Below are 25,539 nucleotides of genomic sequence, written 5' to 3' on the forward strand. Positions count from 1 at the left end.
CAGTCATCCGGATGATAATAACTCCCTCTCCCTGGAAAGTCAAAACAGGGTGAGATGAACGCAAGAGGATGTCCGGCAGACAACCCCGCAGTTGCTTTTTGGGAGCCAGATTTTTTTCAGGGTCTAAGTTTCTTTGTTGACACTTTGAGAAGACCATTAACTCTTTTGTACCACCAAGGGCTTGTTTAGAGCAGTGCCGCAAGCATTGTACATAGCCTGTATTGCTATTCAGATCGCCTCGTGGTAGGGAAAAGTTAACTTAAGGCAATGGGAGAATTGGGCCCAAGGATCTTATAATAGGAGCAGCCTTCTCCTGCAGGTAAAAGTTGCATCCCTCAAACAGTTATTGTTAGAGTCCTTAAATGAAAAATTGTCTACATTACCCAAATTTAACAAACTGCATTTTGCCATCTCTTTTTATCTCGTTTAAGATTGAGGGCCTGTTATGGCATTGGCCATATCTTACATCATGAAGTTTTCCTTTCTTTATTCCCCTTCAAGTAGTGGCAGGGAAATTGGGTGGAAATGGGATTTCTGTAGCGGAATGCCCTACTAGAAAGGTGGCCCACCTTTTGGAGGCCTGTTGACGCATTTGGCCCCCCTCTGACTGGCCTGAAGGCCGGTAATCCAGATGTCCTTTGACAGAACCGCAAAAGCAGCCGACTGAGGCTGTTTTCTCATTTTATGTGGTACGCAGGAAACTTTCTCTGGACGACCGACATGGCCGCTTGCGTGAAAGAGCTGATCTTCCACCTCCTGGCCGAGCTGTTACGCAAAGTGCACGATTTGGAGCAGAGGAAGAACCCTTCCGGGCTGTCGTCTTCCATCGCGCTTCAGCTGAACCCTTGCTTGGCCATGCTGATGGCCCTCCAGTCGGAGCTGCACAAGCTGTACGACGAAGAAAGCCAAAACTGGGTGACGGGAAACACCTGCGGTGGCTCCGGCACCGCAGTGGCCGACCAGGGCAGATTTTCCACCTACTTCCACGCTCTGATGGAAGGCTGCCTGGCGGTTGCCGAAGTGACGCTGCCCATCAACATGAGCGTGACGGCCAGCGTGATGTCCTCAGCCAACGCGCCGACCCTCAGTGACTCCTCCTCCTCTTCCTCGTCTTCCCCGGGGCAGACGCCTCAGAGTCCGAGCCTCCTCTCCAAGAGGAAGAAAGTCAAAATGAAGCGAGAGAAGGCCGCCTCCTCCTCCTCTTCCTCGGGGAAACGGTCCTCCTCCCGAACGACGGACTCGGACGCCACCGTGCTCAGCATAGGGGGAAGCAAACCCGAGGACATGCTGTGGTTCCACAGAGCCCTGACCTTGCTCATCATCCTCAGGCACCTGACCAAGAAGGATCCCCACGGCCTGGGGGTGACTAACGACGCCATCGCCGATGCCTGCCAGGCCCTGGTGGGCCCCACGGCTCACAGCCGCTTGCTCGTGATCTCCGGCATCCCCACCCACCTGGACGAGGGCATCGTCAGAAACGCCATCCGAAAGGCCTGCAACGCACACGGTGGAGTCTTCAAGGATGAAATCTACATCCCCCTCCAGGAGGACGACCCCAAGAAGCCAAAGGACAAAGCCGAAGGAGGGGAATGTAAAACGGACTCCGAAAAGCCGGTCGTTTGCGGCGGGGCGGACGGTCTGGATGTCAGCAGCTCGAGCAGCGTCGCCCCGGCTATGAGCGTCAGCGCGTCGGCCTCCACCAGCCAGGCCTCCGTCTGCAGCTCCCAGGGAATCTCTCAGGCGGTCAGCGATATGTCCGTGGACCAGTTCCCCCCTGGGCTGGAGTTAGCCATCCCCCCCAGCTTGCTAGAACCTCACGTCGTCTCCAGCCAGGAGAGTCTGGACATTTCCCTCTGCAGCACCGGGAGCCTGGGGAGTCTGGGCAGCTTGGGGGAGCCCCCGGATAACGCCGAAACAGCTTCTGGGTCTGACGTGGGATCGATGTACACGGTCACGTCCCTGGACAACCAGCCCTTGACGTCTCGGCCGATCAAAGGCTTTGCGGTAGTGGAGGTAACTGCTTCGGGGCCTCAGCCTGCTACTGAGGCCAGAGCGCCTCCCCATCCTAAACTCCCCAGGGCCACCAGAGATCGTTTCCGTGAGGTTTCTTTAATGGGAAAACTAGCCGACTTGGGACATCAGTGTGGATACTAGAGAGATCTGAGGGTTTCTATTTGCAGAGTCTGTTGCCATATATTAGAAAACTCCCGCAGAGCCCGACTGTATCATTCCTTATGGTAAACGGGCCAGTGGGGTGTGGAATATGACACAAAAATTGAAGGCCGAGCTCCCTAGGGCCATGCACTTACACTTTTGGTGGCTACAAAGGAGAGACCCTCCTCCTGTCTCCTCCCTTACTCTCCCCTCCAAGCTGGTTTACACCTTAGCAGACCTGATTTCAAGCCATCAGTCAATCAGTGGTATTTATTGAGTGTCTACTATGTGTACTAAACCTTTTGGAGAATATAATACAGTAGTGTTGGCGGGCACAATCCCTCCCCGTTCACTTACCACCTAGGGGAGAGATAGACGGAGAATATAATACAGTAGTGTTGGCGGGCACAATCCCTCCCCGGATTCACTTACCGCCTAGGGGAGAGATAGACATTAAAATGAATTCCGGATAGGGAAGATGGTAAGAGTATAAGGAAATGTTTAGAAGCGCAGTTGGGCTGGGGAATGGGATGGGCAAACGGCCTTTACGAAGGCTGTTAAGTCGCATATTTTTGGAGCCACATTCTAGTAGTCAGACTTCAGAGTTAAACCAGCTATCAGTGAGGCCATCTGATGGAGAGCTAATAAAGTTTTCTACCCTCCAGACCTGCCCCCACCCCCTACTGCCCCTCTAGAGAGACTCTGGACAGACTCTTAAATCTAAACAGCCTGGCAGAAGGACAAGGGGAAGGCTAACCAGAGCCGCCGGCCCCCGAGGGCAGCCGTTGTCAATGATAACCTGGTTTTTTTTTATAGCACTTTCATTTTCCCCCAGTACTTCCACACCAGTCATCACATTTTCTCCACTCCACATCCCTGTGAGGTGTAGGGCAAAGCAGGTATTATTGTTGCTATTGTACAAATGAGGAATTGGAGGATCACAAGTTAAGGGACTTATCCAGGGTCCCAAAGCAGACCGAGGACAGAGGCAGAACTAAAACCCGTTACGCCCCCTGACTCCCAGCCCCTGGTGCTTTCCGCTAGACTAATACCGGTTTCCCGGGCCACTCAGAAGGCATGCCAAAGGGTGGGATCTTTCAGGAATAAACTGTGTCTGCATGTCCTCCTCCAAACACTTTTGTGTCATTTGAGGCCGAATTGTGAGCAGAGATATCAAAAGCTCTTGATTACATACTGGCTGTAGGTCGTGTAATATTGGGACTGTAGAGCAAATGCGCATGCTGAAGCGGCATGGCTTAGTGGATAGAGCACGGACCTGGGTTCTAATCCTGACTCCGCCACGTGTCTGCTGTGTGACCTTGGGCAGGTCACTTCACTTCTCTGTGCCCCCGTTCCCTCATCTGTAAAACGGGGGTAAGAGTGTGAGCCCCATGTGAGACAGGGACTGTGTCCAACTTGATTAAATTCTATCTACCTCGGTACTTAGAACAGTGCTTGGCACATAGTAAGCGCTTAACAAGTACCATAGTTATTAATTATTATTATTCCTGAAGGAACACGGATTTCATTCTGACATTGTTTGCCTTAGGATCAACTAATAGCAGAGTTTTCTCTCTGCAGCCTATTCCCTTCACAGAACAGAAACATCTTCTTTCATCACCTCTCCTCCTCCCTGCACTTTGCATTTTGAGTGACTTCTTAGTTGTTGAACCATTTTCCCATTGAGATGAATTGGTTTTATTTCCTGCTTCTGCCGGTTCAGAAATCTTGTTCTAAATGTCCTGTTCCTTGCTTTGTAACATTTATGTATAGCCCTCACAGCAGCATGAAGTAGAGAGGCAAAGAGAACAGGCCTGTTCCCTAAGTGAATGGAGAAAGGCCATGGACAAAAAGAACTGATTATGTTCTCTCCTGGCAGCCACAGCAAAGGACATGCAGGCGTTGAGTGGTTGTCATTTTTAATTCCTTTTCTTAATGTGTCTACATCATTGATTCCATCCCTAGGGTTTTCTTGATTTAATCTGGGAAGTTAGCCTTCAGATCAAGGGTTAAATGTCCAGTTCTCCTTGCAGCAGGGAAACAGTGGAAAGCATGGCATGGAATCAAGTATTTTCTATTTTAAAAATTTAAAGTTTTCTTCTTAAGAAAATGAGCGGTCGTTCTGTGGGGATATATTTGACCGCCTTGGCCCCCTCTTCAGAACCGATATTGCCCAGATCTCTATTTCTTCTGCATCAAAGGGCAGCAGTGAATACCTCCAAAAATAACCCCACTGAAACCCAGAGGGGTATTGTAAGCATTAAAGAAAATATCCAGTAAAACTAAGGAGGAGAGTAGTTGGGGTATTTTTGTCAGGAGCCACAAGAAACTGGAAAAGCCTCTCAGGCTGTTATGTGATAGGCGTGTCGTATTTAAAGTAGATGAACTGAACTGATTTTGAAACCGGGGTTTGAATGGTCCAAGTAGAAAACCTTGCTAGGAGGGAAAGGTGGCCTTTATTTTTAATTATTCTGGAAGATTTGGTCTGCCTGAATTTGGGGAGCCCAGGGTTAATAGATATATTTAGAAGACATCAGCAACAAGAAAAAAACAACTAGAGGGTAAAGAACAAGAAGGCAGGGAAAAGATTTATATCGGTGGCACCTAGTGACTAGTGCACGACCAGTATTCCTTGTGACTTTTTCCGTTATTCACACAGATAAGATCAAGAGCTAAAGTAGAGAAAATCCGAGCCAGTTTATTTAACAATAATGATTTGATTGGCTTGTCGAGTCTGGATGGTGAAGATGAATTAATGGAAATGTCAACTGAAGAGATTTTGACTGTATCTACTGTAAACCAGAGCCTATTCGATACCCAAGGCAGCCCAGGCCTAGAAGATTATTTCAACGACAAGTCAATAAAAGGTGCGTTGTTCACTTTGAATGTTACACCGGGATCTTATAGTTAGCAAGTTAAATTCAGGTGCATGAAATCCATCTTTGCAATAAAGTTATTATTTGAATGACTCTTCCAGCGTTCTTCACAGTTCAGGGGCTAGTCGACTTCCGTGCGGTGTTAAAAAGAAAAGTGATTAAACCTTAGAATTACGAGAGACTTCAACAGTACTAATTCATTCATTCAATCGTATTTCTCTAGCACTTGGTGTGTGCAGAGCACTGTGGTATTCTGTTAAGTGCTTACTATGTGCCAACCACTGTATTAAGCTCGGGGTGGATACAATACAATCAAATCGGAAACAGTTCCTCTCCCACATGGGGCTCACCGTCTTAAGGATCAGGAAGAAAAGGTGTTTCATCCCTATGTACCGATGAGGAAAGAGAAGCACAGATCAGTTAAGTGAGTTGCCCGAGGTCACACAGCAGACAGGCGGCAGATCTGGAATTAGCCAGGACCGCTGACTCTCAGGTGCGTGCTCTTTCCACTAGGCCACACTGCTTCTCAAGAGGCCATGTGATCCACCCCTTTACCTTCAAGCAGCATTATCCCTAAACCATTCAGGACAAAGGATTGTTGATCCTATTGTCTAAGATTTCTAAGGGCAGAGACTCTATAACTGCCTCACCGAGCCATTTTGGTGCTTAATCGCTCACCACTCAGGAATTCTTCCTGATATCATCATCATCATCATCATCAATCGTATTTATTGAGCGCTTACTGTGTGCAGAGCACTGTACTACGCGCTTGGGAAGTACAAATTGGCAACATATAGCGACAGTCCCTACCCAACAGTGGGCTCACAGTCTAAAAGGGGGAGACAGAGAACAAAACCAAACATACTAACAAAATAAAATAAATAGAATAGATATATAACTGAAGCCCATTCCCTTTTGTTCTCCCCAAGATGGAGAACAAATGGACATCAGCTAGTCAGCATCCTTTCGCCTAGCTTTCACATCCCTAAAACTACTCAAATTGCTCCAATGACTTTTCCTCAGCAGCCCTATTTTCAGTCAATTATTCAATGGTATTTACTGAGTGCTGACTGTATACCAAGCGCCTGGGAGAGCACAATAGAATTCAGTAAAGGAATTTACAGATTATAGGACTGTCTGCAAGAGCAACATGCATTTGCAGGGCAGGGAGAAAGGTGGGGAGGTGTGGGCTGGAGGGTAGCAGAGAGCTGTATCAGTAGAATTTTAGTGGAATGGAAAAGCAGAGCATTTTCCATCCTGTTAATTATTTTTGTTCTCTATATCCACTCCATCTTTTTGTCATCCTTCTAACAACAATGCAGAGATCAAAGCTAGACTCAAAATATCAAGAAGGATAAAGCAGAAGGATTTTCCTTGGCCCTTCTTAGTCGTCATTCTGCTAGTACAGCAGAGAATCTTGTTGCCATTTTGAATAACTTTACCCTATTAACTGAGTTATTCCACTCAAAACCCTCTGTGACCCCCAGTTTTCTCACTCGGGCCTCCCCTTTCCTTTTGATACTTGTACTATAATGCGCCTTACCTCCTTCCCCTCCCCACAGCACCTGTATAGATGTATATATGTTTCTATGGATTTATTACTCTATTTTATTTGTACATATTTATTCTATTTATGTTATTTCGTTAATATGCTTTGTTTTGTTGTCTGTCTCCCCTTTCTAGACTGTGAGCCCGCTGTTGGGTAGGGACCGTCTGTAGATGTTGCCAACTTGGACTTCCGAAGCGCTTAGTACAGTGCTCTGCACACAGTAAGCGCTCAATAAATACGATTGAGTGAATGAATTACTCCATTTATTTTATTTGTACATATTTATTCTGTTTATGTTATTTTGTTAATTTGCTTTGTTTTGTTGTCTGTCCCCCCCTTCTAGACTGTGAGCCCGCTGTTGGGTAGGGACCGTCTCTGTATGTTGCCAATTTGTACTTCCCAAGCGCTTAGTACAGTGCTCTGCACGCAGTAAGCGCTCAATAAATACGATTGAATGAATGAATGAATAATAATGGTATTTGTTATCTCTTTACTATGTGCCAGGCTCTGTACTAAGCACTGGGGTGGATTCAAGCCATTTGGGCTAGACATAATCCCTGACCCACATAGGGCTCACAGTCTTAAACCTATTTTACGGATGAGGGATCTGAGGCGCAGAGAAGCGAAATGACTCACCCAAGGCCACACAGCAGACAAATGGCAGAGCTGGGATTAGAACTCATGACCTTCTGAGCTCCATGCCCGGGCTCTGTTCACTATTCCATGCTGCTTGTATCAGAATCGTTCAGTTTTTGTCCCCACGTGCTCGACCTTCATTGAATTGTTCAACCTTGCGTAGTCTTTTTCTGCTAAAATCTCGCTCTTCATAGAACGTTGTCCCCCTCCCTCGACGTTAGGTGAGAAGCTGGTGCCGGGAGCTCGAGAGGTGCTCACCGACATATTTAAAAGTTGTGCCCATTCGGAGCAGATGCTGAGCCTGACTCCAGCTAAGCCAATTAAAGTCTCTGACATCTACCTCAGTAAAGAACAGATCAACTCTCAGACACCGGGAAACCTCCTTCACGTATTCTTCACGAATGTCCGGCCCCCAAAGAAGGTGCTAGAGGATCAGCTCACTCAGGTAACATCTCCCGGCCCGCGTACTTCAGCCCGCTCTGGCTCGGGTGTGAAAATTGAAACTCTGAATTAAAACACTGCTGTTTTGATTTGAAGATCTTGAGAAAATACGGGGTGCCCAAGCCTAAGTTTGACAAGAGCAAATACAGCAAAGCGGGGAAAGAACAGCACCCCGTGAAAGTAGTGAGCACCAAACGGCCAATCACCAAGCCTCCAGCAAAGGAAAAATCAGTGCTCAATAGCGTCAGGTTAGTGACACCAGAGTCCTTGCTCAGTAATGAAACGGCTTATTTTTCTGGCAAAAGTGTGGTACTTTTTTTTTTGTTACCAATGTGTCTCGTGCGTTTTGCGGGAGAGAGGGGTGGGGAGTATTGTTTATTTCCCCTTTAAAAGTAGAGGGCAAAATCAAACCCTTTTTTTCCCCTTCAGCTGGATCATTGTACTCGGCGTTCTGTTTTACAGAAGTGGAAATTTGTATTTATCCTAATGAGACGGACTGAATTTTGTTTCATTAAGGGGAGCTGTGGTGAGCCAGTTCGTTGCATCTCTTGTCATATTATGAGACAGGAGCAGATAGATGCTCATGTGAGAATTCCAATTTTTTAGCAGGACAGCCTTAAGTGAGAAGAAACCAATTGTGAAACCTAAGTCTCCTGAGAAGAGCAAACCTGATGAAAAGGACCCTGAAAAGTCACCCACCAAAAAACAAGAAGGTGGGTGTCTGCCTCTATCTAGTCCTGGATTGTGGAGACCTCCAAAGGACTATCCCAGTTGGGGAATTTGTATTGGATTAGCAGGGAACTGATTCCTCACGTCAGGAAATCTGAATTTGAGGTTTAGGTTGGGGATTTCAGCCAGAGTTGGAGAAAGGAAAGAGAATTAGCTCTCCTGCACCATGGTCCCTTTCATGTACTCTGAAACAGCAGGAATTGAGCTTCCGAAAGATCAAAATTCATGGGTGGATATATTCTCCTGGACAGCAGAAAAAGCCAAGACAGCTGGAGTTTGGGGGACAAAGGGTACTGACGGGCATCTTTTGGTGCATTTCCCTAGCACATTTTTAACGAGCTCAACTCTGTCTCTCTTCAGTCCCTGAAGAAAAGTATTTGACCCTAGAGGGATTTCACAAATTTGTTGTTGATCGAGCCAAACAAGACATCCGCAGTGTCTGGAGAGCTATTTTATCCTGTGGCTACGACCTTCATTTTGAAAGGTAAATTGTGGTTTCTAACCCAGTGTTTTTCAACTGAAACGTCTGGCAGTTCTTCACAGCACTGTACAAATCTTCAGTTACACCACTGTTTGTTTAACTAAGGGAAGCTGAGACTAACCTGTTTGCTTTTTGGCTGTAGAGAGCTAGCTGGTCTATCAGTAATATCTATTACGAAGCACTTGGGAGAGTGCAATAGAAGGCATGATCCTTAGCTTCAGGGAAAGGGGAAACAGACACAAAATAAATTAGCGGTAGGGAGAAGCAAATGGAAAGGTGTTCTGTGGTTGAGGAGGTTCTCAAATAGTAGAGTATGTAAATCGAAATGCTAAGAAGTTATTGTTATAAATAGTGGCATTTTTTAAGCACATACAAGTGTGCCAAGCACTGAACTAAGTGCTAGGGTAGATACAAGATAATTAGCGTGGATGCAGTCCATGTCCCATTTGGGGCTCACAGTGGAAGTAGGTTAGGAGTGAATAAGTGCAGAGGTGCCAAGTTGGGAGGATATAATAACTTCAGGAGAAGAAAAGTCTACCAGGCAAAGTCTCTCAGAAGAGGAGGAATTTCAGAAGGACATTGAAGATGGGGAGATCTGTGGTCTGGCACATTTGAAGGGTGGGAGGAGTCTCAGGCCGGAGAACAGGTATAAGGAAGAGATCGGAGACAAAACATATGAGAAAGGGCACTGTGAGAAGGTGTTTGAGAGCAGTGAAAAGTTCAGGGTAGGATGCAAGGTAGTGGGAGAAGAGAGAGGACAGGAAAGAGGAAGAAAGCTGTAGGAATACCTTTAAGCCAATGGTCTGGAGTTTCTGCCAGGTGTGGAAAATAGGTAGCCGTTGAAGGTTCTTGAGGTATGGGGAGATACCCGAAGAATGACGTTTTAGGAAAATGATCCAGGCAACAGAACCAATTGTGTACTGGAGCGGGTGAGGCTGGAAGACTAGGGAGGAAGCTGATTTAGTAGTCTAGTCTAAGTAATTGAATACGCTTGTGTAATGGTACCCCCATAAATATTGTTTTAGTTCTTCACTCTAAATCACTGTCTAACAGAGGGTGTCATCGGGTTTAAAAAATGGGCTCATGTTCCACCTCAATAGAGTCAGTTCATAGAGTTGACATTTGCACTCACCAAACACACACACACAAAGTTAAAAAGCACTGTGCTAACCCCACAGGTATCTTGTCACAATCTTCTGACGTATATGGAGTCTCCCCTCACCACAGAGCATCCTGTGTGAATTTCTGAAGGATATCATTTCATTTGGACAGTTTGGAGATGAAAATGCTCTGTGAATTAATTTCTTCTCTGTATTACATCCAAAGAATTCAAGATTTGTTCCTTAAAGAGGATGCCAAGTTTCAAACAAACAAAACTCAGCTCCATTTACTGTTGCCTTCCTTTAGTGTTTCATTTTCCAAAGAGCTTCATTCCCTAGGTCAGATGTTCCCCCGGGATTTTCTGTAAAGATCCTTTTTTCCCCTCCCTTGCTGGAGCAAGATTACTAATCAGATTCCCAGGGCTATTTACAAGCCTCTTTCCTTTTCAATCAAAAGCAAATTGCAGCCAGGCTGGTGACATTGGCCAGAGCCAAAGAAATTCATTGGCACCACAGAGTAAGTGGGCTGGAGTAAAGAAAAGTTGCAGTCTTGAAATCTAAAAATTGCTTGCTGGCTGAGAGAGTGTTTCTCTCCCCAATACAGCTTTTTAACTTACTAATTGAAGGGGGGAAAAGGCCTCCCAGCAGATTAAACACTATGGACCCGACTTCCCCTACGGTCCCTTTAGGGAAAACGTAACCACTGGATACAGTTGAAGGTTTGTGAGAAGCAGCGTGGCTCAGTGGAAAAAGCACGGGCTTTGGAGTCAGAGGTCATGGGTTCGAATCCCGGCTCCGCCACATGTCTTCTGGGTGACCTTGGGCAAGTCACTTAACTTATCTGAGCCTCAGTTACCTCATCTGTAAAATGGGGATTAAGACTGTGAGCCCCACGTGGGACAACTTGATCACCTTGTATCCCCTCAGAGCTTAGAACAGTGCTTTGCACATAGTAAGTGCTTAACAAATGCCATTATTATTATTATTATTATTATTAATCAACAACTGTCCTCTGGGTCTTCAAGCTGCTCATACTCCCCCCAAGAGATATGTGTTCTTCAGAGTGGCTAGGAACACCCAGGATCAAAATGGGATCTACATCCAGAATCTGGTTGGGGGTGGGTGTCAGGGAAAGAACAGAGACTTTTAAATAATAACAATAATAATAATAATAATAATTGTGTTATTTGTTAAGCACTTACTATGTACCAGGCACTGAACTAAGCGCTGGGGTGTATACAAACAAATCAGGATGGACACCGGCCAGATTTGATAATAAGTTTGGACAACTGATTGAAGCCACCGCTGGGCTGGGGCTTGGGTTCCTGTGGTTCAGCACGCAGACCTGGATGTCGGAAAATCTGAAACTGGGAACCGGGCACCTGCACGTGGCCTAGGGGAAAGATCCCAGGCCTGGAAATCAGAGGACGTGGGTACTAATCTTGGCTCTGCCACGTGTCTGCTGTGTGACCTTGGGCAAGTCACTTAACCTCTCTGTGCCTCAGTTCCCTCATCTGTAAAATGGGGATTAAGACTGTGAGCCCCATGTGGGACAGGGACTTTGTCTGACCTGATTCCCTGGTATCTATCCCAGGGCTTAGAACAGTGCTTGGCACATAGTAAGCACGTAACAGATACCAAAGTTATCATCAGCAGCAGCAGGCAGAAATGTGACCCGAGAGGAAAGGACCCTCACGTCGAGTCATGAGAAATGGCTGTGGGAATGGGAATGCCCTAACGGACTCTTGAGCCTCCCCGAAACCTCTTTCAAGATTAATAATCAATCAATTAATCAATTGTATTTATTGAGCGCTTACTGTGTGCAGAGCACTGTACTAAGCGCTTAATCCAGGATGCAATATGAGTGAAGCACACTAATCTTCCCCTTTGCCCTTCAGGTGCGCCTGCATTGACGCCAGACATGCCCAGAAAGCATCGAAGAAGTGGACTCTGGAGATGGACGTCGCCCTCGTGCAGTATATCAACCGAATTTGTCGTCACCTGGCCATCACACCAGCCCGGCTTCACCCTCATGAAGTGTATTTGGATCCGGCAGACACCGCAGACCCCAGAATCGCCTGTCTCCTCAGTAGGTGGACCCTAGGGCTCCTGCTTTTTGGTGGGACATGATCTCCGGCGAACAGAGTTTTCCCGGTCAAACAGATTACGCCCGTCGTACTCCCCGGGCTGAATGTGTTCCGGGAGTTGGAGGCCACCGGGGGAGGTTCGCCAGCTGTTGCTCAGAAGCACCACCATAGTGCTCTTCTTTAGGAGAGTTCTGTCTCAGGATAAAGGCTAAAGGAATATTCAGAGAAACCAGGGACTCGGGCGGGGGAGGCCATCAGACTTAGGAAACATTGAAAAATCGTACTGAAGGGACCAGATTCATTTTAAGATGGAAATACAGATGAATTCATGCAGATTCACGGAGTGGGACAGGTTGGAGCACGAGTGAATGACTCAGAATCTCTGGTCTGGGCCACTGTCCCAATCCTGCCAAGCATCACCACCCAGTGAGGGCATCTTCAGAGCATGCTCACCTGACCCATCATCATCATCATCAATCGTATTTATTGAGCGCTTACTGTGTGCAGAGCCCAGAGAACCAGAGAATGAAAGAAAGTTATTTTCTCTGGCTCTTTCCTCTTCCCCAGGCAGCTATTGCCATTTTTTAATCTCCCTTGGGGCCCAGAGCCTCCCAAGGAGTTAGCATTGTACCTCTTTGCTCATTGCCAAATCAGGCTCTTGCTGTCGAGCCAAGATTTCACCACACCGGTTTCAGTTTAGCGGGAGAACACAGTGGTGCCTCCCGATCTCGCCGTTTTGATCTCCATCTCACCTTTCTCTCCTGCCTTAGACATTCCCATCGAAAGCTTACGCCTGCGCTTCGCTCTGCTTCAGTCTCTGAACACCACATTAGAGACGTTCTTCCTGCCACTGGTGGAACTGCGGCAGACGGAGATGTACGCCAACAGCATCGCCGCCCTCCTGCAAGAAGCCAAAGGTCAGTTCCAGGTTTGGATCCAGCTTTCTCTCGGCAGGTGATTCTAAAGGCTGACCCCATTGCCAAGAGGTTAGCAAAGAGCAAAGCAGCCACGACACGTTGTCGCTTCCGACGTAGGCGACGAGAGTTGGAATAAGGCAGTGTTTGGTGCCGGTAGAAGCTTCGAGTTCCCGGGAATACGGGGGACCTCAGGGCACGTCTGACCTAAGCTTCCAATTCAAGGGCTTCCCTGGGATCAGCATCATCGAGGATCAGAAATCAAAAGTAGTAGCGAGGTTATGTTAGCATGTTACAGACGCGTAATTGGAAGAGACAGCCTGAAAAGCTCTTCATCGGCTGATGAATAATTAGCACGAATGAAACCCGTCCTCTCTTTGCTTCATTTAGGCTTAATCTTTTATGACACAAAGGTGATTGTGATGAATCGGATATTAAATGCAACGGTGCAAAGAACAGCGGACCACGCGGCCCCTGAAATCACGTTGGATCCCCTGGAGATAGTGGGAGGTATGCTGTGGCGCTGAGCTTTTCACCCAGTGTCACGAGACAGCCAGTTCATTCATTCATTCATTCAGTTGTATTTATTGAGCGCTTACTGTGTGCAGAGCACTGTACAAAGCGCTTGGGAAGTACAAGTTGGCAACATATAGAGATGGTCCCCAACCAACAACGGGCTCACAGTCTAGAAGCCAATCACTCCAAGCCTCTTAAACCCCTCTAACCACCTCTCTCTTAAGGGAGGATGAGGCAAATTTGTATTGTACCCCCCGAAGTACGTAGCACCACACTCGGCACACGTTATGCGCTTAGTAAATGTCTTTTGATTGATTGCTTATTTCCCTTAGAGAGCTCTTGGGTGTATCTCACGTCAGCACGATCAATCGGTAGTATTTATTAAGCATCTCTGATGTGCAAAGCACTCTACTAAGAGTTGAGTAATTCTTATTATAAGATTAATAGACATGATCCCTGCTCTCTGGAAAATTATAATCTCACAGGGAGACAGACACTAAAGTAAATTACAGATAGGAGGCAGGGAAAGTTGTGAGTCCTTAAGTACTGAGATGGTACAAAACGGCTGACGTGAGTAGGGGTTGGGGGAGATAAGTTGTGGGGAGTTTGAAACGTCCCTGTAAATATTATTTTAGCTGTAAGAGAGAAATAAAAGGTTCTGGTGGTACCAGACTATATTCCCCCAAATGTTTTTGTTTCCCATGCCCTAAATTTCCGATTTCTAGGAAAGCCCAGCTAATGGGCCCTTCTGGTCCCCGGGCTTTGGTGGTGAGGCTGCCTCAGGAAACACACCTCTCTTTTTTCACCAGGGGAGATCCGGTCGTCGGAAAATTCCTATTTCTGCCAAGCAGCCAGGCAGCTGGCCACCGTTCCGTCTTCTCAGCTCTGTGTAAAACTGGCCAGCGGCGGTGACCCCACATACGCATTCAACATCCGCTTCACGGGAGAGGAGGTCCATGGGACTAGTGAGTCGTCATGCGAGTGAACCAAACTGAGACACTCGCCCTTTTATGTCACTTATGTGGGACTGAAGAGTAACTCTGGTTTATCTATCTAGCGGGAAGAGCGTGGGGCTGGAATTTCTATTCCCAGCTTTGCTAGTGCCACTTTGGGCCAGTCACTTAACCTCACTGGGCCTCAGTTTCCTTATCAAAAAATGGGGGTGATCATTCCTGATCTTAGAGCAGTGGTGAAATCAAATTAGTGCTTTGGAAAATAAAAGCGCTGAGCAGATTTATTCTAATAATAAACCGTATTTGGGGAAACTTCCACTATAGTTTTTATAATACCATCATCGTGATTATTCATTAGGTTGGATTATTTTCAGCCCATGTTACCTAGGATCTACTTGATTTCAGGGCCGAGTGTTTTTCAGTGTCATTGGCTAAGTGCCATTGATGCAGTTCAGTGTCCCAAATTGCTTCAAACTGAACTGTTTCATACTGGTTTTCTGTTCCCCTCCCATTGGAGAGCATTTGGGTGGCAAACCCAGTAGCACCAGACTGAAAATAAAAGGCCATCTTCTTGGCTATTAAACCCTCTTGCCCTCTTTTAGAAAGACTAAAGTTTGAGGCGTCTGGCCCTTCCCAGTGTCAGCTTTGATGCTCGGCCTTTGTGATAACACGGTTTTATCCTAGTGTACCATTTTCTGTATTTGGGTCAGTCTCTCCAGTTATGTCAATGCTGGGCTGAAGATGTGGCTACTGGGGGCTCCCAGCTTTTCCACAGTGGCAGGGGAAAGCCCAGGGGCAGAAGCACACTTAGGAACTGGGAGGTGGATGGGAGGTGCTGGCATATCTGGTGGTGGGGCCTGACCTGCCGCAGACCGAAAAAGGTTGGGAAGCTCTGACCTGCTGAGTTGAATGCAAGAACTTCGGCGGGGTGGAAAGTCACTAAGCCAAATAAGAATGTTCTGCCCTAAAGATCGCTTGTAATTGTGTACATGTCCCCCACAATAGTGGGGCTTTACGTGTATGGCCCCTCTGGGGGTTGGCCATCCCGGGCATTTGGAGGGGAGACCCCAATGACGGCATTCAGCGGGGCCCATGAGAGGATCATCTGAAGGTCTGATACCATTCTTGCTGCCCTGAGGGGTTGTGTTGTGTGCATCCCAAGTCTGGATGCGACCGGAGGACGTTTCACCCTTCAGTGGAATGGCCTGCCAGAATGCCCAGGCGTAGTGTACGTTTTCAGCCACGGGCTTCTAAACTCAACTGTAGAGTGCGAAAAGGTCTGCCTTTTCAGTGGGAAACTGAAGACTCGTGAATAAGCAGTAACTGTGACACTTCAGACAGGAAGAGATCACCGCTGTCCAACTCTTGCCTCTTCTCTCTCTTTCTCTCTCTCTTTCCCTCCTTCTCTCCCCCACCTCCGCTACTTCCTTCAGAAAAGAAGAGGGCAGAAGCCCCCCAAAAGTCTCTCTTGGAAGCCGGCCGGTGGCTCCCAGGAGAGAGGTTGATGGGGAGGATTTCGGGGGCTGCCAAATGTCTTCTGTGTTTCGAAACTTCTGTGTCTGTGTTTTTCAGGTGGGTCTTTCCGTCATTTCCTGTGGCAGGTGTGTAAGGAGCTCCAGAGCTCTTCTCTATCCCTCCTCTTGCTGTGTCCCAGTTCTGCCGTCAATAAGAATAAGGTGCGCCATCGGAGGAAAGGAGAAGTATAAAGCTGCCTTTGTTGTCTCGTCCCTGAGTCCCGTTTTCCCCTGTGCGGTTCCTGGGGCTGGGCTGCCGATGAGTTGCGTGGCCCTCTTGATGCAGGGCACAGGGAACTGCTCCTTACGAATCCAGTCCCGAGAACAAATCGGCCGTTCAGAAGGTCTTTAAAGCAGTACCACTGGGTGCGACCACAAGACAGGGTCAACTGTCAGTTGCCATTTAGTTTTCTTTGGTGTCTAGGTCATGGTTGCCTAGCAGCAGCCCGGATGAACCTCTGGCTCATCCCCGTGGGGCTTCCCACACTAACCACGCTGCCTGTGCATTTGGCCTGCAGGGAAAATACATCCTGACTCCTGGGCCCATCACGTACGGAGAAGAACAGCTACTTCATTTCTTCGGACAGCTGTTGGGAATTGCCATCCGAGCGGATGTGCCTCTCCCTCTGGACCTCTTATCCTCCTTCTGGAAGACTCTGGTCGGGGAGCCACTGGATCCCGACGGGGACCTCCGGGAAGCTGACATCCTCACCTATAACTACGTCAAAAAATTTGAAAATGTAAGTGACAGGAACTCCGCAAGCTCAATTTCCAGAGGGTTTTGCAGGGAAGAAAGGCAAGAGGCCCAGTTTTCAATCTGAGCATCGGGGCCAACCTGGAGTGGGGTTTGAGAGTCATCAGAGCCCAGAAATGGCGAGTAGAGACCCGGTTCGGCCCGCCAGCCGGGTAGAAAAAGGCTTTGACCCAATCCCCGGGAACAGGGAGTCCAGTGCATAGAGCTCCAGGTGGTAATAGAGTCTACTGGAGAAGCAGGGATCCAACCATTCCCCTAGGCCCTGGAATGCAGAAGGAGCGAGTCAGACCACAAGTGTCCCCAGCACGGTGAGGGGCTGGGTCAGGGAGACAAGCATCCAGCCCAACCCCTGAATCTGGTGGGGGATCTGTGGGCAAACACCCCTACCCAGTTTGCTCCTAGGGCCTTCTCAATCAATCAATCAATCAATCATATTTATTGAGCGCTTACTGTGTGCAGAGCACTGTACTAAGTGCTTGGGAAGTACAAGTCGACAACATACAGAGACGGTCCCTACCCGACAACAGGCTCACAGTCTAGAAGGGGGAGACAGAGAACAAAACCAAACATATTAACAAAATAAAATAAATAGAATAGATATGTACAAGTAAAATAAATAAATACAGTAATAAATATGTACAAACATATATGCATATATACAGGTGCTGTGGGGAAGGGAAGGAGGTAAGGTGGGGGGATGGAAAGGGGTTAGAGGGGGAGAGGAAGGAGGGGGCTCAGTCTGGAAAGGCCTCCTGGAGGAGGTGAGCTCTCAGTAGGGTCTTGAAGGGAGGAAGAGAGCTAGCTTGGCGGATGGGCAGAGGGAGGGCATTACCAGGCCAGGGGGATGACGTGGGCCGGGGGTCGACGGCGGGACAGGCGAGAACGAGGCCTAACGGTGAGGAGGTTAGCGGCAGAGGAGCGGAGGGTGTGGGCTGGGCTGGAGAAGGAGGGAAGGGAGGTGAGGTAGGAGGGGGCGAGGGGATGGACAGCCTACTCCAGACTTAGAGTGGGGCATCCAGGTAAAGGGCAAACAGGAAGTGGCTCTGATACCTTGGCCAGTCTGCCTCTGGCCAGCTTCCATCTAACTCTAGGACTGCCCTAACCCCAAAAATTGCGGAAGGGAAATAAAAGATCTCTCTCTCGTGGTCCATATTCTGTGGGGCCAGTGGCCACCACCTACCCTTCCACACTTGCCTCTGTGACAAAAAGGTTACTAGAGAGTGTAGAACCAGGTGAATTAATCTTGAAAGGCATCATAGAGGGGGTGGATTTTTTTGTAAGGGGAGGAACCTAGTTTGGTGAAGAAGAGGGTGAAAAGTATTCCAATCAATCAATCATATTTATTTAGCATTTATTGTGTGCAGAGTTGATATTAGAGTTGGTGGATGCGATCCCTGCCCTAAGCAGATTTTGCTGCCCTCCTTCCTTAAGACCAGTTGTCCCTCAGGGGAAGAACTTAGAGATTTCGTCTGGTGTCCTGAATTTGTAACAGCAGTGGACCTGGCTGGGAACTTCTTACCCTCTCTCCACCATCTCCCCCCCTCCAGAAACACACTGTCAAGGGTCCAGTGAAGCCCATGGCAGCGGAAGAGTCACTGGGAGTTATGTCAGTCCAGCTTCCTGGTTGTGGGAGGGCTACACCCAAAGGGTTAAAAAAAGACAGAGCACGGAACGGTAACCATGGAAACGTCTGGACTGGAAAGTGCTGGGGGCTTTGACAATTCCTTTACATAACACTGCTAGAAGCCAGAAAATAAGATTGGCCCCTTCTTCCCTCAGCAGATGTCCTCTGCCCTCCCCATAGGGCTTTGAGGGGAACATGGGACTGAAATTGACAGACCATTAAAAAGACTCCTCTTAATAATAATAATAATAATAATAATAATAATGGTATTTGTTAAATACGTACTACGTGCCAGGCACTGTACTAAGCACTAGGGTGGATACAAGCATATTGGGTTGGACACAGTTCCTGTCCCACTTGGAGCTCACAGTCTCAATCTCCATTTTACAGAAGAGGTACCTGAGGCCCAGAGAAGTGAAGTGGCTTGCCCAAGGTCCCACAGCAGACAAGGTCCCACACCCACACCAAGGTCTCCCCCTTCTAGACTGTGAGCCCACTGTTGGGTAGGGACTGTCTCTATATGTTGCCAACTTGTACTTCCCAAGCGCTTAGTACAGTGCTCTGCGCACAGTAAGCGCTCAATAAATACGATTGATGATGATGATGATGATGACCCAAACTACAAATCAACTCAGCTCACTGTCCCGTGATGGCGTCCCCAGCGTGTCCCTGGTCACACTCAGTGTTCCAGCCTCCCACGGACTGAGGGATCTTTGGGGCCCGCCAGAACCCTGGCACCCAGTTCATTCATTCATTGTACTTATTGAGTGCTTATTGTGTGCAAAGCACTGTACTGAGCGCTTAAGTTCCTTTGATCTTCCCCAGGGTGAGTGGCCCTGGGCCTCTCCAACAGCATGCCGTGCCACCTCCAGTTAAAGGCTCCCCGGGTTGGCCTCCATCACTCTGGGTAGGGTCCTGATATTTCCCACCTAATCAATCAATCGTATTTATTGAGCACTTACTGTGTGCAGAGCACTGTACTAAGCGCTTGGGAAGCGCTTGGGAAGTACAAGTTGGCAACATAAACCATCATATACCATATCTATTCTATTTATTTTATTTTGTTAGTATGTTTGGTTTTGTTCTCTGTCTCCCCCTTTTAGACTGTGAGCCCACTGTTGGGTAGGGACTGTCTCTATATGTTGCCAACCTGTACTTCCCAAGCGCTCAGTACAGTGCTCTGCACACAGTAAGCGCTCAATAAATACGATTGATTGATTGATTGATTGATCAGCCCCTGTGGAACCACCAGCCCCTCCTCAGTATCCTGCTCAGGACTTCTAAGCACTCTTCCCTCCCATAGGATTCGGGAAAGGCTTCCCCTCTGCACTGCCGGATGGTACAGTGTGTCAGGTTTCAGAGGTTTTTTTTGATTACGGAAAGTGAAAACAACTGCTACCTAGTTCTCTATTATCTTCTGCGATCATAAAGGTTAAAGTTTGCCCATATCCACATTCTTCTGCACCTTCTTCCCCTGACTGAGGTGAGCGGTACTAAGCGGGGAAGTGGACAAAATGTCAGGGCAGAGGAGGGGAAGCCAAATATCTGGATAATCCTCAGAGCGGACCTTGTAAGTCTGCTTGCCACTTGTTGGACTGCCAACAGCCGCAGAGCCCCTGCCCCGGCCCTGGTGCGGGCATCAATAAATCAATCGTATCAATAAATACGATTGATGATGGTGCGGGTGACAGAGCACGGGTCTCTACTGTGCGTCTTCCTCCAGATAAACGACGAGACGGAGCTGGAGGCTCTCTGCGCGGAGATCGCGTCCCAGCATCTCGTGACCGAGAGCCCCGATTGCCCCAACAAGCCGTGCTGCAAGTTCACCTACCTGACGGTGACGGGCGAAGAGGTGGAACTGTGCTCCCGGGGCCGCCTCATCGCCGTCGGGTGAGTCCCCGGCAGCTTCCCCCAAAGCAACCGTTGGGCCCCTTCTCCCCGGAGGGTCTTCACAGTCCTGGGGAAAAAGAGCCTGACGGCCAAGCTGCTTCCCATCCGGGCTCCAGCTCCTTCTGGAAATCCTTGCCCCTTAGGCCGGAGGGAGCTAAGAAAGCAAATGACGGGGCTCTGGGCAACAGGCCCAGGGATGAGGGGTCCCCAGCCAGCTCGTCGATGCAGCCGGGCTGCTCTGGAAAAGCAAGAATCCGCTTCAACTGCAGTATGAACACCGAGTTCAGACCAGCAGTCAGGAGTATTTCCTGATTGTGTGCACAGTCTAGAGGAGCCCAAGTCTCTGACGTGGATTTTTTTTTTTTTTAATGGTATTTGTTAAACATTTATTATGTGCCAGGTGATGGACTAAGTTCTGGGGTGGATACGTGATGATAAGGTCGGACGCAGTCCCTGTCCCACCTAGAGTTCACAGTCATAATCCCCATTTTACCAATGAGGTAACTGAGGTTCGGAGAAGTGAAGCGACTTACCAAAGTTCACACCGCAGAGAAGTGGCGGAGCCGGAATAATAATAATAATGATAGCATTTATTAAGCGCTTACTATGTGCAAAGCACTGTTCTAAGCACTGAGGAGGTTACAAGGTGATCAGGTTGTCCCCCGGGGGGCTCACAGTCTTAATCCCCATTTTCCAGATGAGGGAACTGAGTGAGGCCCAGAGAGGTGAAGTGACTTGCCCAAAGTCACACAGCTGACAACTGGCAGAGCCGGGATTTGAACCCATGACCTCTGACTTCAAAGCCCGGGCTCTTTCCACTGAGCCACGCTGGAATTAGAACCCAGGGCCTTTTGAGTCCCAGTCGCGCGCTCTTTCCAGTAGACCGTGCTGCTTCTCAGCTTGGGGTATGTGGCAGCATCTTCCGAAGGCCTGTAAAGTGGGGCGGAGTCCCATCCATGAGATGCAGCACAGCCTAGTGAATAGAGCACAGGTTTGGAAGTCAGCAGGTCATGGGTTCTAATCCTGGCTCTGCCACTTGTCTGCCGTGTGACCTCGGGCACGTCACTTCACTTCTCTGGGCCTCAGTTGCCTCATCTGTAAAATGATTGAGATTGTGAGCCCTACGTGGGTCGGGGACTGTGTCCAATCTGATTTAATAACAATAATAATAATAATAGCATTTATTAAGCGCTTACTATGTGCCTTGCACTGTTCTAAGCGCTGGGTAGGTTACAAGGCGATCAGGTTGTCCCACGGGGGGCTCACAGTCTTAATCCCCATTTTACAGATGAGGTCACTGAGGCCCAGAGAAGTTAAGTGACTTGCCCAAAGTCACACAGCTGACAATTGGCAGAGCCGGGATTTCAACCCATGCCTTTTGACTTCAAAGCCCATGCCCTTTTCCACTGAGCCACGCTGCTTCTCAAGCGCTGCTTATCCACCCCAGCGCTTAGTATAGTGCCTGGCACATAGTAAGCGCCTAACAAATACCACTATTATTATTATTATTATCATCATCATCCATCCAGACTTGCAGGGAATCCCAGGGGCGGACCAGTTGATCTCCAACTAGAGGAATCTGTGATCCCGAAGTGGTCCCAAAAGAGAAAGTGGCCCCTCTCTGGGACCTAAATTGGGCTTCTGGGCTCTAGGGCCCACGCCCTCCCCCTGGCCTGGAATGCCCTCCCTCCGCACATCTGCTAAGCTAGCTCTCTTCCTCCCTTCAAGGCCCTACTGAGAGCTCACCTCCTCCAGGAGGCCTTCCCACACTGAGCCCCCTCCTTCCTCTCCCCCTCTTCCCCCTCTCCATCCCCCCCGCCTTACCTCCTTCCCAGACTGAGCCCCTTCCTTCCTCTCCCCCTCATCCCCCTCTCCATCCCCCTCATCTTACCTCCTTCCCTTCCCCACAGCACCTGTATATATGTATATATGTTTCTACATATTTATTACTCTATTTATTTTACTTGTACATAACTATTCTATTTTATTTTGTTAGTATGTTTGGTTTTGTCCTCTGTCTCCCCCTTCTAGACTGTGAGCCCACTGTTGGGTAGGGACTGTCTCTAGATGTTGCCAACTTGTACTTCCCAAGCGCTTAGTACAGTGCTCTGCACACAGTAAGCGCTCAATAAATACGATTGATTGATTGACTGATTGATTCCCCACAGCACCTGTATGTATGTATATATGTTTGTACGGATTTATTACTCTATTTATTTTACTTGTACAAATTTATTCTATCTATTTTGTTTTGTTAATATGTTTTGTTTTGTTCTCTGTCTCCCCCTTCTAGACTGTGAGCCCCCTGTTGGGTAGGGACCGTCTCTAGATGTTGCCAAATAGTCCAGTGCTCTGCACACAGTAAGCGCTCAATAAATACGATTGATTGATTGATTGATTGATTCCCCACAGCACCTGTATGTATGTATATATGTTTGTACGGATTTATTACTCTATTTTACTTGTACATATTTATTCTATTTTATTTTGTTAATATGTTTTTGTTTTGTTCTCTGTCTCCCCCTTCCAGACTGTGAGCCCCCTGTTGGGTAGGGACCGTCTCTATATGTTGCCAAATAGTCCAGTGCTCTGCACAGAGTAAGCGCTCAATAAATACGATTGACTGAATGAATGAATAGGGTTTAAAGCAGGAGGACCTGCCTAGGAATACCTGGCATTTGGGGCACAAGCGGGGAGGGGTTGGGGGCTCTGGCCACACCTCTGTTACTTTCCCCATGAACCAGGCTTTGACCACAACAGCCCCCCTTTAGGAAAGGAGAGTTCTGGGAGGGTAGGGAGGAGGAGGATGGAGGGTGCGCCACATGGACCTTCCCTGGCCACCCCTCACCGGCCCCCTCGCGACCCTCTTCGTTCCCTCCTGGCAGGTGGGAGAACAAGGACGTGTACGCTGCAGCCATCCGGAGCCTGAGGCTGAGGGAGCTGCAAAACCAGGACTGCATGACGGCCGTTCGGGCGGGCCTGGCTTCCATCATCCCCCTGCAGCTGCTCACCCTGCTCACTCCGCTGGAGATGGAGCTCCGCACCTGCGGGCTCCCGTACATCAACCTGGAGTTCCTGAAGGTAGGAGGGCAGGCCCGAGGGGACGGTGAGGGTTAAAAGTCCTCTCACACCCAGAAAGCCAGAGCTTTCGGACAAGCTAATGGGACAGGCTGCCGAGCCAGGGTTCCCGGAACTAAGGTCTGGTCCGGCCGGCTCGGTGAGGGGCTGGAGGAGCAGAAATTGGGCTCCGTTTCGCCAGGCGAAGGGTCCCGGCCGCTGCAGGTGATGATCATCACATCACCTCATCACACAGTAAGCGCTCAGTAAATACGATTGATGGCGATGATCCGGTTGAGGAGGGAACAGGCTCAAAGCCCCCTTGGCTGCGGACCACCCGGCGAGGGGCCGAGCCAAGGCCGCCGCTCGTCCCGTGGGCTGTCGGCAGGGATGGCACGGCTTTCCCTGGGGCACAACTCCGGCTCGGGATCCCTCCCTCTGAGGTCCAGCAAGAGTGCGAGGCGGAAGAGTTAGGGGTAGCAGGAAAAGAGCTCAGAGAACCCCCCGGGAATTGTGTCGGTCGGCCGGTCGTATTTGTGGAGCGCTTACTCATCATCATCATCATCATCAATCGTATTTATTGAGCGCTTACTATGTGCAGAGCACTGTACTAAGCGCTTGGGAAGTCCAAATTGGCAACATCTAGAGACAGTCCCTACCCAACAGTGGGCTCACAGTCTAAAAGGGGGAGACAGAGAACAAAACCAAACATACTAACAAAATAAAATAAATAGAATAGATATGTACAAGTAAAATAGAGTAATAAATATGTACAAACATATATACAGGTGCTGTGGGGAAGGGAAGGAGGTAAGATGGGGGGATGGAGAGGGGGACGAGGGGGAGAGGAAGGAAAGGGCTCAGTGTGGGAAGGCCTCCTGGAGGAGGTGAGCTCTCAGCAGGGCCTTGAACTCGCGTGCAGAGCGCTGTACTACTAAGTGCTTGGGAGAGTAAAATACAACAATACAACAGACACGTTCCCTGCCCACAACGAGCTAAAGGTCTGGAGGAGAAGACAGAATTACCGTTCTGCCTGACCACAGTCAGGCATCGTCTGACACGAACCTGAGCCCAGAAACAGGCCGGGGGCGGTTGCGATTCTGAAGCAGCGTGGCTCAGTGGAAAGAGCGCGGGCTTTGGAGTCAGAGGTCATGGGTTCAAATCCTGGCTCCGCCAATTGTCAGCTGTGTGACTTGGCAAGTCACTGTGAGCCCACTATTGGGTAGGGACTGTCTCTATACGTTGCCAACTTGTACTTCCCAAGCGCTTAGTACAGTGCTCTGCACACAGTAAGCGCTCAATAAATACGATTAAGTTCTCTGTGCCTCAGTTCCCTCATCTGTAAAATGGGGATTAAGACTGTGAGCCCCTCATGGGACAACCTGATCACCTTGTAACCTCCCCAGTGCTTAGAACCGTGCTTTGCACGTAGTAAGCGCTTAATAAATGCCATTATTATTATTATTATTAAAGTCATAAGGCGAGAGGCTCTGGGACTGCCTGTGCCAGATGGGATGTGACCGTTTGGGGACCGTCCCCACACGAGGAAGTGGGGGTGTGAAGACCCCCGGGGTCACGGGTTCTTGTCTTCCTCCTCCCCCCCCCCTTCAGGCTCACACCATGTATCAGGTGGGGCTGATGGAGACGGACCAGCACATTGAATTTTTCTGGGGTGCGTTAGAGATGTTCACCCAGGAAGAGCTCTGCAAGTTCATCAAGTTTGCCTGCAACCAGGAGCGGATCCCGTTCACCTGCCCCTGCAAAGATGGGGGGCCGGATACGGCTCACGTGCCCCCCTATCCCATGAAGATCGCCCCTCCGGATGGCGCTGCAGGTACGTCCCTCCAACAGAGTCGGCCTTGCCACGAGCCACGAGCCCGGCACGTGTAAATACGTTGGATGGCTGTAGCATACACATCCCAAGCAGCGGAAAGAGCCCGGGCTTTGGAGTCAGAGGTCATGGGTTCAAATCCCAGCTCCGCCAATTGTCAGCTGGGTGACTTTGGGCAAGTCGCTTCACTTCTCTGGACCTCAGTTACCTCAACTGTAAAGTGGGAATTAATAATATGAGCCCCCCGTGGGACAACCTGATCACCTTGTAACCTCCCCAGCGCTTAGAACAGCGCTTTGCACATAGTAAGCGCTTAATAAATGCCATCATTATTATTATTATTCCCCCGTGGGACAACCTGACCACCTTGTAACCTCCCCAGCGCTTAGAACAGTGCTTTGCCCATAGTAAGCGCTTAATAAATGCCATCATT

General features: G+C 48.8%; 1 protein-coding gene across 2 annotated transcripts in view; it reads left to right on the plus strand.

Annotated features, from left to right (window-relative positions):
- The window catches only part of HECTD4 (HECT domain E3 ubiquitin protein ligase 4), a 227,360-nt gene that overhangs the window by 199,696 nt on the left and 2,125 nt on the right, over positions 1 to 25,539 (plus strand). For both annotated transcript variants that reach the window (XM_038763449.1, XM_038763450.1), the window contains exons 61-75: positions 698 to 2,013; positions 4,814 to 5,021; positions 7,437 to 7,660; positions 7,753 to 7,904; positions 8,263 to 8,369; positions 8,746 to 8,869; positions 11,865 to 12,055; positions 12,824 to 12,970; positions 13,358 to 13,477; positions 14,293 to 14,448; positions 16,009 to 16,112; positions 16,469 to 16,690; positions 20,052 to 20,218; positions 23,104 to 23,299; positions 24,887 to 25,109. In XM_038763449.1, the coding sequence (XP_038619377.1) occupies positions 698 to 2,013; positions 4,814 to 5,021; positions 7,437 to 7,660; positions 7,753 to 7,904; positions 8,263 to 8,369; positions 8,746 to 8,869; positions 11,865 to 12,055; positions 12,824 to 12,970; positions 13,358 to 13,477; positions 14,293 to 14,448; positions 16,009 to 16,112; positions 16,469 to 16,690; positions 20,052 to 20,218; positions 23,104 to 23,299; positions 24,887 to 25,109 (3,657 nt within the window). The remainder of the gene's footprint in view (positions 1 to 697; positions 2,014 to 4,813; positions 5,022 to 7,436; positions 7,661 to 7,752; positions 7,905 to 8,262; positions 8,370 to 8,745; positions 8,870 to 11,864; positions 12,056 to 12,823; positions 12,971 to 13,357; positions 13,478 to 14,292; positions 14,449 to 16,008; positions 16,113 to 16,468; positions 16,691 to 20,051; positions 20,219 to 23,103; positions 23,300 to 24,886; positions 25,110 to 25,539) is intronic.

This window comes from Tachyglossus aculeatus, chromosome 21 (assembly GCF_015852505.1).
Source record: "Tachyglossus aculeatus isolate mTacAcu1 chromosome 21, mTacAcu1.pri, whole genome shotgun sequence".
Lineage (NCBI taxonomy): Eukaryota > Metazoa > Chordata > Mammalia > Monotremata > Tachyglossidae > Tachyglossus > Tachyglossus aculeatus.